This window comes from Eubalaena glacialis, chromosome 10 (assembly GCF_028564815.1).
Source record: "Eubalaena glacialis isolate mEubGla1 chromosome 10, mEubGla1.1.hap2.+ XY, whole genome shotgun sequence".
Taxonomy (NCBI): Eukaryota; Metazoa; Chordata; class Mammalia; order Artiodactyla; family Balaenidae; genus Eubalaena; species Eubalaena glacialis.
The window spans coordinates 17,130,883-17,143,709 of record NC_083725.1 but is presented as its reverse complement, the minus strand read 5'-3'; the positions used below and the strand labels follow the sequence as shown (position 1 = coordinate 17,143,709).

Here is a 12,827-nt window from a genome sequence, read left to right as displayed (position 1 = left end):
TTAGCAGTTAGACTGAGAAACAAAGATTTCATTTTTTATCTTAAGCCAGTAACAATTCACCCTCTATGTAATCAACTAAAATGCGATCTGCCACAATGGGAGAGATGCCTGTGTTTAGTGAGACAGCACTGCTCCCAAAGTCAATGCTATTTAAAGTGTTAGCTAATAAAGACCTGGGTTTTAGTGCACTTCCTTCTGGCTTCCCGGGTAGTACTTCTTAGCAACTGATGCACCGAAAACATGAGCACCAAATGCTCCTCTAAGGTTGCATCTTTTGGAGCATCTTCAGAGGGGCTGATCTCATGTATGCCAAGTCAGCAGCTCCAGACCAGGCTCTCTGACTCTGACCCTTCCAACGTCTCCAACTCCTCAAGGCTTAACGTTTTGCCCCAAAGTCTTACTTTGCCAGCTTGTAATTTGTGAATTCAGTTACACTATTTTCATGCTATAGTAAATGCCTGTATTCCAACACGTACTACCAAATAGGCACAATACACTTTCAGCATTCTAAGTTTTAAAATTTCATTAAAATAATGGCAAAAAAAAATAATAATAATGGCAATAATATCTACATAGTGTGGCTTACTGGAAAAAAAGACTCATGTATACACCTGTAAAGCAGAAAAAGGAAATGTCTGTGTGGGCATATACTTTAGATAAGCACATGTTAGTTAAACTGAAAGATGCAAAGGAAAGATGTTTATTCTCAAGGTGGGCAAAGAGATTCAGCCGTCCTACAATTATAAACCAAAACAGTTAAGAGGAAAACCGATCAGAGAGCAGTTTTATGCAAAGGCAACCAGCTGAAGGCTGATCAGGGGAAACCACTTTCTTCCTTGGTTTCACTGGAGAACCATCAGTCTTCCAGTCTCATCGGGATTGGGCTGAAAAGTAATAAGAAATGAGGGCAATTAGAGAAGGAGTGAGAGAGCAATTGAGGAAGGAACAAACTTAAGACAAAACAGTGTGGATTTTGAATCTGGTGCAAGGAGCAAGAATTTGAGATTAGGTTTTCTGCAAGGGCAGTGTCCTGATCCTATCCAGGAAAGAATTACAGCTGTGGTAGGAGGACTTAAATTCTGACTCAGAGAGCCTGGGATCAGGGGAATTGGCTAGGGAGCTTCTGCTAGTAAAACATGGTTTGGAGAGGACGTTGAGGCTTCCAGAGAATGTTGTGGAGAAATAATCAGCCCCATTTTATCCCATTTTATTTCAGTCCAAGGGTGAAAGATAAGAAGGGGAAAAAAAGACTCCAAATTCCAGGGCCTTGGAGACCAGGATGACAATGGTGTCACGTGCAATAATGGAGACTTTGTGAAAAGTTGAGATCTAAGATGAAAGGTTCAATTTCTGAACATGTTAACTTCTAGATTATTCCTAGCCAAGTGGAGATATGGTACAGACAGTGGGAGAGATGGGGCCCGGGAGCCCTTTGTTTTTAGGGAGATTCCTCCCCACCCCCTCCAGGGACCTCATCACTTAATTCCAACTTGACACTGCCGTCTAGTGCTGGATGGCTCAAGAGGATTTAGAGTGCCTACCTTACCAAGGAAGACTGCCACGAGCAAGCCACTTATCCTAGGCATTTTTAAAAGTCCATGCCACTAGAATATCAACATCAAACACTGAGTAGCATTTAAATATGAAACAGAGCACTTTCATTTCAAGGCTATTTAACATTTCTGAAATATCAAATGACTATATTCCAGTAAAGCATCTACTAAAAGAAAAACTTTTCCCCACCCCACATCTCTCGTAAGATAATCACCCCATTCAAGACACCTGTCAGTCATAATAGATTTTTCTTAGCGCTCAGTTTTCTCGAAACCTTACCGCCAAGCTCCTCTTTTGAGTAATAATAAAGGCCACACATCACTTTTGCTGTGCATGTATATAAATACCTCCATCTCCCCTTCTTCTAACCCTAGTTCAAGGCCAACTGCTCCAGAGCTTTTGAGAACCAGCACTGGAAGATCTTCAAAGAGAAAGTGCCCATTAACCACAACAGCAGCTGCTGGCTAGAGCCTGCAATTTAAATCTCTGAAAAAGAAACTGTGGCTTCTGAAATTTAAACAAGGAGGTGCCACTTGTAATTACAAACATTCCAGTGGGTTCCTTCCTTTATTGATGGTTTCCAAACAAAGGCTTTTTATTCGATTTTGGTGGCCCTCCCCAAACCCTAAATGTAGACATTCCTTTGTGCTTTTCTGGTGCCGTGGCCAGCTCAGAAGAGGGGCACAGGAGGCGGGTTTTTACCCGGCCAGGGCGGCTTGGACCCCTCAAAACCATCTCATGTGTAATTACTTGTTTGGCTAGAAACCAAAAACCCAAATGCTTCAGATTTATAGTCCACGTTAAATACATTTGAGAAAGAACTTCTTAAAAGATACACACACACACACACACACACACACACACACACAAAACCTCACATTTCACGAACCCTGGAAAATGGAACCAACCTATCTTCCGAGAAACCAAAGAAGTTCCGAAATTAACACTGAAGCATTCTAACATTTCTAGCTGAAATTTAAAATTCACATTTTAAACTAATGGGGCAAACACTGAAAAGTGAAAAAGAGTAACATTTTCTCTTCCTACCACCCCACACCCCCATTCTACAAAAATAAGGCCCAAAAACTTACAGCTCCCTAGGGTTTTCCCACACCAAAGGCATTTTCTGATCACTTCAGTTACAGAATACAGGCTGAAATTAACACTTAGCCAATTAGAAATGGGAAAAGACATCTTTTTCTTTGAAGCCATATATTTAAAAAACGCAAAGGCACTTATACCACAGAGACATTTAAAGGAAAATATTCCGAATGAGGGTATCTCACAGCCATCAAACTAAACTAGCCTTTCCTACAGAAGTCCTCCTATGGAGAGTATTCATTATGAGAACATCTAGAAATGGCCAATCTCACCAAGGGTGTTTTCCATAGCTCGCCACTGAGGAATTAGCTACAATTACTGCATATTTACACAACCATATTTACACAATAAAACTCATCTTATCCCATCCAAACAAAACCTTGCTCAAAATAAACCAAACCACACGAAAAGGTCTCAGTGCAGGCAGTAATCATGCTCTGGCTTTTCTAGCTCCCGCCTCAGCTTCTACCCAGTGTAACAAGCCTTCACTCTACCTTCCTGGATAAAGCAAGAGTAGGATGAAAATCTGTATACCAGTGGATAAAATGTACATGCAGCTAATGATACTGTGATTATGGGCGTAGAGGAAGAGCTGTATCTTACAGAAATTCATTCTAAAGTAATTTATGGAAGAAATGATAGGATGTCCAGGATTTGTTTAAAATAATCTGGGAAGGGGAGGAGGTGTACAGAAAGTAAATGAACCATGGGTGGATAATTACCAAACCTCATGATCTGCAAAGAGGGTTAATTATGGCATTCTCTCTACATTTGTGTATAATTGAAATTTTCCATAATAAAGTGAAAAAATAAAGAAAATATGATTGATGTAAAAAAAAGGTCATCTTGCAACAATAAAATAATTTTTTCTTTAAGAAAAAAAATTATTCTGAGCTTTTTCCCAGCCTTAACGGAAAGGCACAAGTACCTGGTAAGAAAATCAAGATGTGTTTTTGTTCTTGACTTAAGGACCCTTCCTTTTTTCTTATGTGGAACCAGTTCTCCTGTTAATCTGACTCCTTGAAATGACAAAACAAAAGCTTAAAAGTCTAAAGCTGAGGCTTCTGTGCTTCTGTGAAGCCTAGTTTTCACGCATCTGACTTAAACGACCGGGACACAAATCCAGAGCTCTCCTCTACTCAGGTGCTTTGGACAACAACATTCATGTGTGGCTGCCAAATGAAGTCCAGAGGTTTCAGAATGATTTGTCAACACTAAAGGCAACCATAACAAAAACTGGTCCTTTCTTCCCAGAGGTCACACCTCTGATCCATCGGTTTATTACGCAGAACAATAATTACTCTTGCTGCCTTCAGAATACAAACTCTTCCTACCCAAGATACCATCTACCCACGATGCATATCCCTAACTGGGCATCCTTGCTGGGAGGTGGAAGAGAAGGTTCACTGGCTGGCTATCAAGAGACCAGCTCCCCATCCAGGAAGCATAGCTAACTTATCCTCAGTTCAGCGGTAAGCACGGTCCTTCCCTCTCTGGGCTTTGGCTGCCTCATTGCAAAATAATGAGATTTTGCCAGATGATTTCTAATATCCTTCCCCTTTCAAAAATTCCATGATTATAAGAATGTCTAGTTCCTCAACAGGTGATATTAAGAAAAAGAACTTTGCATTAAAATGTTATATTTTCTATTAAATAATTTTAAATGTGACTATGAACCCTGGCTGAGCTTCTGTGTATGTACATATATATACATATATGCATGTGGATACATACATATTTGTGTGAGTACACACACACACACACACACACACACACACAGGCTGATACCATTAGGTGCTTATATGGGACTAATTGCTTGCAACTAGAAGCAGCAAATTTTCAATTCTGCAACAGATGTCGCTGTGTGATTTCTCCTTTCTGTGCTGGATTTTCAGTTGAAAATGCCCAGCATGATGGTCAGTACTATTCTTCCCAAGAAAGAGATACAACATTTGAATCCTTCGGATTTATTTCTTACAAAATTTCTTTATATGCTGGTAAATTTCCATTCAAATCATAACATTGATTAGTTTGGTGCAATTTAAGAGATTCCCCTGCATAAAAATGGGCCTTCTGTTAAACACACAGGCACACACAAAACCATTTTTAAAATGTAAATTCTAAGTGGCCAATTAAGCATTAATATGTCACGTACAGAAACTGAGAGATTGAGTTTATATTCACAGCAATATTATCAAGTTTTTAAAGCCTGAAAATCGCTTAGCAATATAGGCCAAGGAATAATAAAAATTCACTTATGTATAATAAGGCCAAAATGTACCAGGTGTGGGCAAAAGTCACTGAAAACTCCAAGAGCACCATTCATGATAATGAAAATTTTGGATTTCAGTTTTCACAGCATTTCTTTAAAAATAAATAGTAAGGCTAATATTATAATTGCAAGACCTCTTACCCATCTGACATTCACTATCAACCACTTCCTGACACATGTCACAGAAAAGTGACATCTCTTTCCATTCAACCGATATATCCGCCAAAGACCATCCATCTCAACAGGTAGCTACTAGCACTTTCTTCCGCTGTAATTCAGAGCTGAGAGAAAGGATTTCAAAATCTCCTTTTTAGACCCAGGAACCCATTACCTTCTGGGGTTTTAGAGGGAGCCGAGCAAGCTGAGCAGAGCAGGCAGGGAGTCCAGGGAGTCAAGGGCAAAGTCAGGTAAGAATATGAAGTCAGGAAACAAGAGAGGAAGCGCCAGTGTCCTGCCTTGGCTTCTTCCCTGTCCCACTCCCCTTTACCAGGAGGGCCATTGGGAAAACTGGATAAAACATGTACAACATCCATATGAATAAAGCTCTTTGTTCCGGAGAACTGCCTGCTCTTTTATTCCCCCCTTTTTCTGTATTTGTTCATTTCAAAAGATTGCTCAATGGGTCTCTTGTTTCTCCAAAATGTCCCAGGCAAATAATGCAAGCTTGTCTCGTCACACAAGTCACTAAATGAAGCCTTGTGCGTCTCCAGTGACACACTATAAATATAAAGTGGCATTAATGAGGGATATTTTATCAAAGCTATCACAGACGAGTGCAAGTCCCTCCCGCAGCTATTGGATTTGATGCAGGGAAAGGCGACAATAGCAGGGCGGCACTTTTGTAAAGTCCCTATCCCCGGTACACAAGCCCCAACAGGCCACGACAAGCAAAAACTCAGTTCTTGGGCTTCCCAGCACCACCACACATCCCCACCCATCAGCCATCCTCTCTACTGCTGAAAATGTAAGAGAAGGGTGATCAACCACGGGTTCACTGGGGGTCAGAAACAACATCATGCAAGCACCCCAAACTAAACGGGCGTGATTTACACTGAGGAGTGAGCTTTGACAAGCCCATTTTAGCTGCATTTCATTAACATCCACTTCATCCAAACACCACAGGAGGGATGGGAGATTTTCTCCAGGGGATAGATGGATTCAGTTACAGGGGAAGACAGAACCTGGACCCACTGCACAATGGCCCTTGATGGCTATCCCAGCAAGGCTGTAAATGAAACAAGCCTTATGAAGTTAAAAGGCAACGCCAACAGGTTTCTCTAATCCTGGGAGTAGGAACTGGAGGTCTCTGAGAAAGCTTAAACTAAGAGGAGTAAGGAAGAGAAGTCCCCTGGTCCCCACCTGAAATCTACTCTCCGGGTCTAGGACCTGGGGTAGGCCAAGACCCCTTCTCAAACTCAGCACCAAAAAAACGCATTAAAAGAAAAAAAAAAAAAAGATTTAAAGAAAGGCGCCTCACCCCCTCACTACAAATCAAACCCAATTACTTTCTAATTTGAACACAATCTGATAACAGCGTACAAACAGGGATGTACACAGGAGCAAGAAGCTGCTTCCATGGTAACTGGCAACAGAATTTTCTTGTAGCTTTGACATGCACGGTTGAGTTCCAGACCGCTCCTTTCTAAGTCAACATATAGCCCTCGCTGGGAAGGCAACTTCTTACCGCGAGATAGTTACAAATACAGTACTGCTGCTACTACCCGGAGCCTTCAATGAGCAGGCTGGACAGAGGACGTATAATCTGACGCTGCTCTGCTGGCAAGCGGCATTGCACGGCTCCCATTTTTAGTCCAAAAACAATATCCCGACCAGCGCTTCCCCCCCCCTCCGCCTTTTTTTTTTTTTTTTTGCAGCCAATACAAGTCTATTGTTGCCTCTATTATGCGCCAGTTACCGAGCCTGTAACGCTCACGTTTAACCGACACTGGCGCTTTTTACAATGCAGCAGAACGAGGGATCTCTTTCAGGAACATTTCATTGAACCCATCGAGTCAGAGACATCACCCGAAACGAAGTTGTAACCACACCGGCATCGGCTGAACCCAATTATCTCGTAACTCATAAATTAGGAATTCACAGTGCAAAAACAAATAAACAACATCCGGAGACAGTGGCATGGAAGAAAAAAATCCTCAGCTCTGGAACTGAAGCTGCCGCCAGATTCCCACACCTATGGATCCCCGATAGGTTCCCCAAGTCGAGCTCCCTTGCAAGCCTGTCTTGGGGAGTGGGGGGGGAAGCAACCACCCCGGCATCCCCCCAAATCCAAAGCTAGCACCCCCAGATCTCCCCATTTCCTACAGCGTGTCTCCTGCGGTGTTTACGTAACTGTGTGTCCTCTAGCGTGTAAACAAAAGGCACAGCCCAAGCGGAGAGGCACCCCGGGAGCGGCACGGTGGCCCCGGCGCTGCACCCGCCCGGGTCGGGGGCTCCGCAGGTGGGGGCTGAGCTCTCGGTGTCCTCCGCCACTTGTTGCTCGCGGGTCCTGCGGCTTCCGAGCTGCGAGAAGGGGCTTTGCAGGCGCCGAGCCCTGCTGCATCCCCTCCTGCACCTCCCCGCCCCCCGCGGCCCTGCGCCTTGGAGTCCCGGCTCCCTGCTCCCAGCCCACAGCAGGCGACCAGGGGCGCTGGGACGCCGCGCGGCCGCCAAGCGCGGCGGTGGTGGGAAGGGGAGGCAGGGTGCAGCAAGGCCGGGCTCTCCGCTGGGGAAGAGCTCCAGCTCCCTTTTGTTAGCGAAAGCAAACACTGCCCTCTTCTTTCCCGACCGCGCCAACGCGCCCGGCACACGGTCAGCCAAACAGCGTGCTCCAGCCGAGTGCTCCGCATCTTCAGGGAAGGAGCGGGGCGCGCAGAGCCGCCCCTGGGCAAATTCCCAAGACAGCTCTGCACGCAGGGGACGCTCGGAGGCCCGGAGGGTGCCCGCCTGGCCGCAGAGGCCGCGAACGCTCCCTCCACCACCCCCAAGCTGCCGAAAATGACAGGCAGCCTGGAAATCCGGGGTCCCCACTCGCGGCGGAGGACGCTGTGGGGCAGGCGGGCTGCGGGTTCCCGGCTTCTTCCCGCAGAGGCGGCGACAGTAACCGCCCCCCCGCGGGGCCGGGCCCGGGGAACTTTCCCTGCCTGGAGCCCGGCCAAGGAGACCCGCAGCCGGGCGGAGGGGGCGGAGGGGGCGGAGGGAACGCGATCCGGCTGGCAGGAGACACGAGGGGCGAGCTGTTCGTGGACAGGGGAGAAAGGCAGAGCGCGGGGAAAGCAGGAGCGATCAGACAAATCTGGAGATGTCCTGTGGACCAGTGAGGAATCGCGCTGGAGGGGGCCGCTAGTCAGCCATGGGGAGGTTTCGGGGATGGGGAATGGGGGGCCCGCTGGAGACGTGGGGGCGAATGGGCAGCCCGGGGAGGCGGGAGGACCTGCAAGTTACGGGGACAACAGCGAGTTAGGGAGGGTCCGGAAGGTTTGGGGGGGTGCTTTTGATCCACCCCCTTCCCCTATATTCTCTAGCCCCCGGGCCCCACATTCTCACTCCACTCCGCGCCCCGCGCCAAGCCGGGGAGAAAAGGTGTGGGTGCAGCCATCCCTACGAGCTCTAATTCACACCGAGCTGGGCAAGGGAGAGGAGATTTACCGATCCCCTCAACCCCTTCCATTCTCAGCCCTGAGTTTCCTCTCCACTCTCCCTCCGATTTGGATTTAGGAAGTGGGGGAAGGTTGTCATGGAAACGTTTCCCCCCTCCATGGCTACGGCCACCGGGGTGCCTTAGGAGATTTCGGGGGCCAACCGGCCGGTGCCCACACCTACCTGTGGGGATCAGTGCCGCGGCAGAGAGGAGCAACAGCAGAAGCCGGAGTCGGAGACCGGGAGGCGCCGCCGCCGCCGCCGCCACCGCCGCCGCCGCACACTGGGGTCCGCTCGGCAGCACAGCACTCGCCATGTCGGGCACCTGCCTCAGACTGGCGGCGGTGGCTTCCTCCCGAGCCCGAGCGGACAACTAATGAGATGCTAATGACATGCGCTGGAGGCGGAGTCCGGACCGACCAATCACATCGCCGCGAGCCGAACCCGGCTCTCGGAGGACTCACCCCCTCCCCCACCCCGCCCCCTGGCGCTGGCTTCGGCCGCGCGCCCGCGCCACCTAGGGGCGGGGCCAGGGGGTGGGGCGTATGCAAATATGTTTATGTTAAAATTCGTTTTCGGTTCCCCGGGATCAAGGAAAAAGTGTTCTCCTGGGCCCCTGGCGCACAGGGGCTCCGGCTCCGGGGGGCGGGTCTAGCTTCCCGTACACCTTTATTAGGAATGTTTATAGCAATCGCTACATCAACCAGACGACGAGAATCTCCCTAGGAGGCTCCCCTGCCCGGTACGCCGAGTGCAACTGGCCTGGAAACAAAACGTTGCAAATTTCCGTCACTCACCTTGCACCGAAGGAATAGATCTTTGGGAAATGGGGGCTGTTCGGGAGTAGAGAGTGAGAAGGCAGGTGCCCGGATTGACAAAACAATCTGGGAGAAGTGCATGCGTGCTTTGCACGTCCGGCGGAGCGGGAGAGCCCGCTCAACAGCCTAGCGGTAGACTTGGGCATAGTTGGGAGAAAGGAGCCGGAATCGGGATCTGGGATTTTCGAGTCTGTGTGTTTGCGGTAGATTCTCGGGAAAGGTAGATCGAGGAGGGTTGGCTCAGGCTCCCCAGCTTGCTGAAGGTCTCCTTCCTGGCTTTAATGCATATGTGATATATGAGTATTTAATATACATAATGCACATGTATTATTAGATAATTACGATTACACACACTCAACAAAAAATCTTTTCTGTGAAGGCTTCGGGGTGGAGGGCGGAGACGGGGTGTGAAGAGAAGGTCTGCCATCTTCCTCCTTCAGGGCTCAAACCCACTCCCCTCGCCGCCCCTTTGCCCCTTGTCCCGCCTAAGGCGGCTGGGGACCAACAGGTGCTCTGAGCTTCCCGCGTCTCTGGGAGAGGCTTTCCAGGCTGAAGCGACTCGCTTCTCGGACTCGCTCTCCCTCCCCGAAATTGCCTTTGCTTTCTTCTGAGCCAGGCAGCCGGCTCTCTTGTTTGTCTGCTTTTTAATTACTTATTTTCTTCCCCTCTAGAAGATCGTGTGCTCTCTGACCCTCTGTTGTTCAAGCATCAGATTGAAGGACGAGCCATATTAAGTGTAAAGGTTTATAATAATTTAAGTATTCATAGAATGCAGAACAATAAGATGTAGGAAATACAATTTGCATAATAAATATCAATATCACAACAGCTAAAACAAACCATGACAAATTATCTGTGGCTAAATGACCAAGAGATTACTGAATGTAAATTGCTAAGTCTGAGCTCTAGTCTAGAGGAGCCCTCTGTCCTCATCTTGCTAAAAAATAAATAAATAAATGTTACATGTCAAAAAGGAAGTCAAGATCTGCCAACCCACCAAATGAGTTACACTTAAAAACAGCCTCCTATTATCCATTATGCATAAACTAATTTCAAGACTGCCCTGTCTTCACAGGCCTGGATATTCTGCACTGTAATTACAATCCCTAATACATGAACTGCAGGCAGTCCTCCAGAAGTCTGGAAAGCTCCAGCAGGCAAACAGCACTGCATGAGGTGGGAAACCATCACCACATGGTCACCGGGATAATGTCCAGTCCGCAAAGTCCTACCTATTCTTATCACCTCCAGAAGTTAAAGCTACCTTGATCAGACCAAATGCAAAGCAGAGTCCCACCACAATCAGGGTAAAAGAAATTGAGGCCATATGTATGCTGAAAGATGTATAAACTATAAAGTAAGGTCCTATATCCCAGTCAATCTAGCACCCTAGTGTAAATTTATACTTGCTATTATTATTATTATTACTACTTTTGCATTTATTGAGTTCTTATTAAGTATTTTACATGTGTAATCTCATTTAATCCTTGGAACAGTCCTCAGGGCACACAGTATTCTCTCCCATCTTGTATTTTTTAAACACAGAAAGATTAAGCAATTGCCCTGAGGTCAAAGTTTGTAAGGTGCAAAGCTTATGCAATTAACCACTATGCTATACTGGGCCTCAATAAATATTTGTTAAGTGAATGAATAAATTTCACGTTACAATGCATGAATAATAAGCATAAGCTACATTTTAACATAAGGTGAAAATATGCCAGCAACTCAGAAACATTTTTTTAAGTAACGGGATTGCATTATACTCCTAAGGAAAAGCATTCCTCATGAGGCTGTAGCTCCAAGAGAATCTAGTCAGGCCCCAGTCCTCCCACACTAGGAACACAGTATGGGGACATTGGAAGATGTGGAGTGTTTTCATCTCCCTTCATTCTCTTGGCACATCAAATGAAGACCTACGCAGATTTCCAGTTGGCAAAGAACAACATGGGACATTTCTGTAGGAAATGCTAATGCTGTATGACTTACCTCCCCAGAAGAATGCAGATAGCTTTAGAAATTTCCACCAGAAAATGCCACCCCTGCCAGACATTTAAGGAACTTGCACATGCAATTTCCCAGGTCATGGGACATCTTTAGCACTAGGTCTTCATGGAAACAACCAGAGCTGAAAATTTAGGATAAAGCTGTTGCTACCCTATCCACTAGCCACACTCCTCTGCCACCCTCAGCTCTTTCACACTGAAGATCTTGCCAAATGATTTAACATATGGAACATGTGAAGAACGTATCAAATTCCTGCATCTGCTAAATACAAGTTATGACTACTCTGGCTTTCTCATAGTAAAGCTCGTCATTTTCTGCTTCGTGCACTAGAACTCCTCCCCAAGTATGAGTTCCAACATTTTTTCCCCTTGCTGCATGAATTGAACCACTTTTGAAAACCAGATGGTGTTTTTGCCATTTATAACTGATAATCAATTGTTTTGTGAATTTAATTTTTCAAGAAAGAGCTGAATAGTCATCAGAATTACAATCTGGGTGCTACTTGTGTTAGAATAAAATTGCCAGAAGCACCAAGAGCCCGGTTCTTTTCTTTTCCCTAAGAAAAACTTGAAAGAGCAAAAGAGAAAGAGACCTTAGATTGTTTGCCTTCCCTAAAACCGTTGAGAAATATGGATAAACATATATGAAAAATAAGCATTAAAGGAAGATTCATGTTTTGGGAAATACATCAGAGGCAATCAATGAGAACTAGTGACGTCCTGCTTTTCAAAAATGCTAATTACTTGAGTACCCAGGTATAAAAAGGCCAATTATTAGGGACAAGAAAACAACATTTTGGAGTCAGCATTTTCCTTGCTACTGGATTATTTGAGTACCCATAGGAAAGTGGTTTAATCAGTTTACAGACTGAATGTTTTTGTCCCCCCCCACCCCCAAATTCATATGTTGAAGCTCTAACCCCACCCCCTAATGTGATGATATTTGGAGGTGGGGCCTTTGGAAGGTAATTATGTTTAGATGAGGTCATGATGGTGGGCCCCCTGTGATGGAATTAATGCCCTAGGAAGAGACAACAGGGTTTTCTCTCTCCAACACGCAGGCACGGAGGAAAGGCCATGTGGGCACAACTGGACGGCAGCCATCCCAAGCCAGGAAGAGGGCTCTCACCAGAGCCCAACCATACTGGCACCCTGATCTCAGACTTCCAACCTCCAGAACTGTGAAAAAATAAATGTTTGTTATTTAAGCCTCCCAGCCTATGGCATTTTGTTATAGCCACCCGAGCAGACTAAAATAATCCCTAGACCTCAACTTCCATTGTCAAAAAAGTTACTAAAATTATAATAAATGTCGGCTTTTAATGGAAAGTCTTCCATAAATTAAAGTAAGTTAGCAGTATGTTAGATATTGGACTGGAGAGACTCTTGGTCTACCTAGTAGACATCTCACCTATTCTTAGATTATTAAGACCAAGCAACTAT

General features: G+C 46.0%; 1 protein-coding gene across 3 annotated transcripts in view; it reads right to left on the bottom strand.

The window, feature by feature from the left end:
* Positions 1–8,910, bottom strand: part of CADM1 (cell adhesion molecule 1) — a 330,596-nt gene extending 321,686 nt beyond the window's left edge. For all 3 annotated transcript variants that reach the window (XM_061203807.1, XM_061203808.1, XM_061203809.1), the window contains exon 1: positions 8,747–8,910. In XM_061203807.1, coding sequence (XP_061059790.1) covers positions 8,747–8,879 — 133 coding nt within the window. In that variant the 5' untranslated portion in view covers positions 8,880–8,910. The remainder of the gene's footprint in view (positions 1–8,746) is intronic.
* Between the last annotated feature and the right edge of the window lie 3,917 nt (positions 8,911–12,827).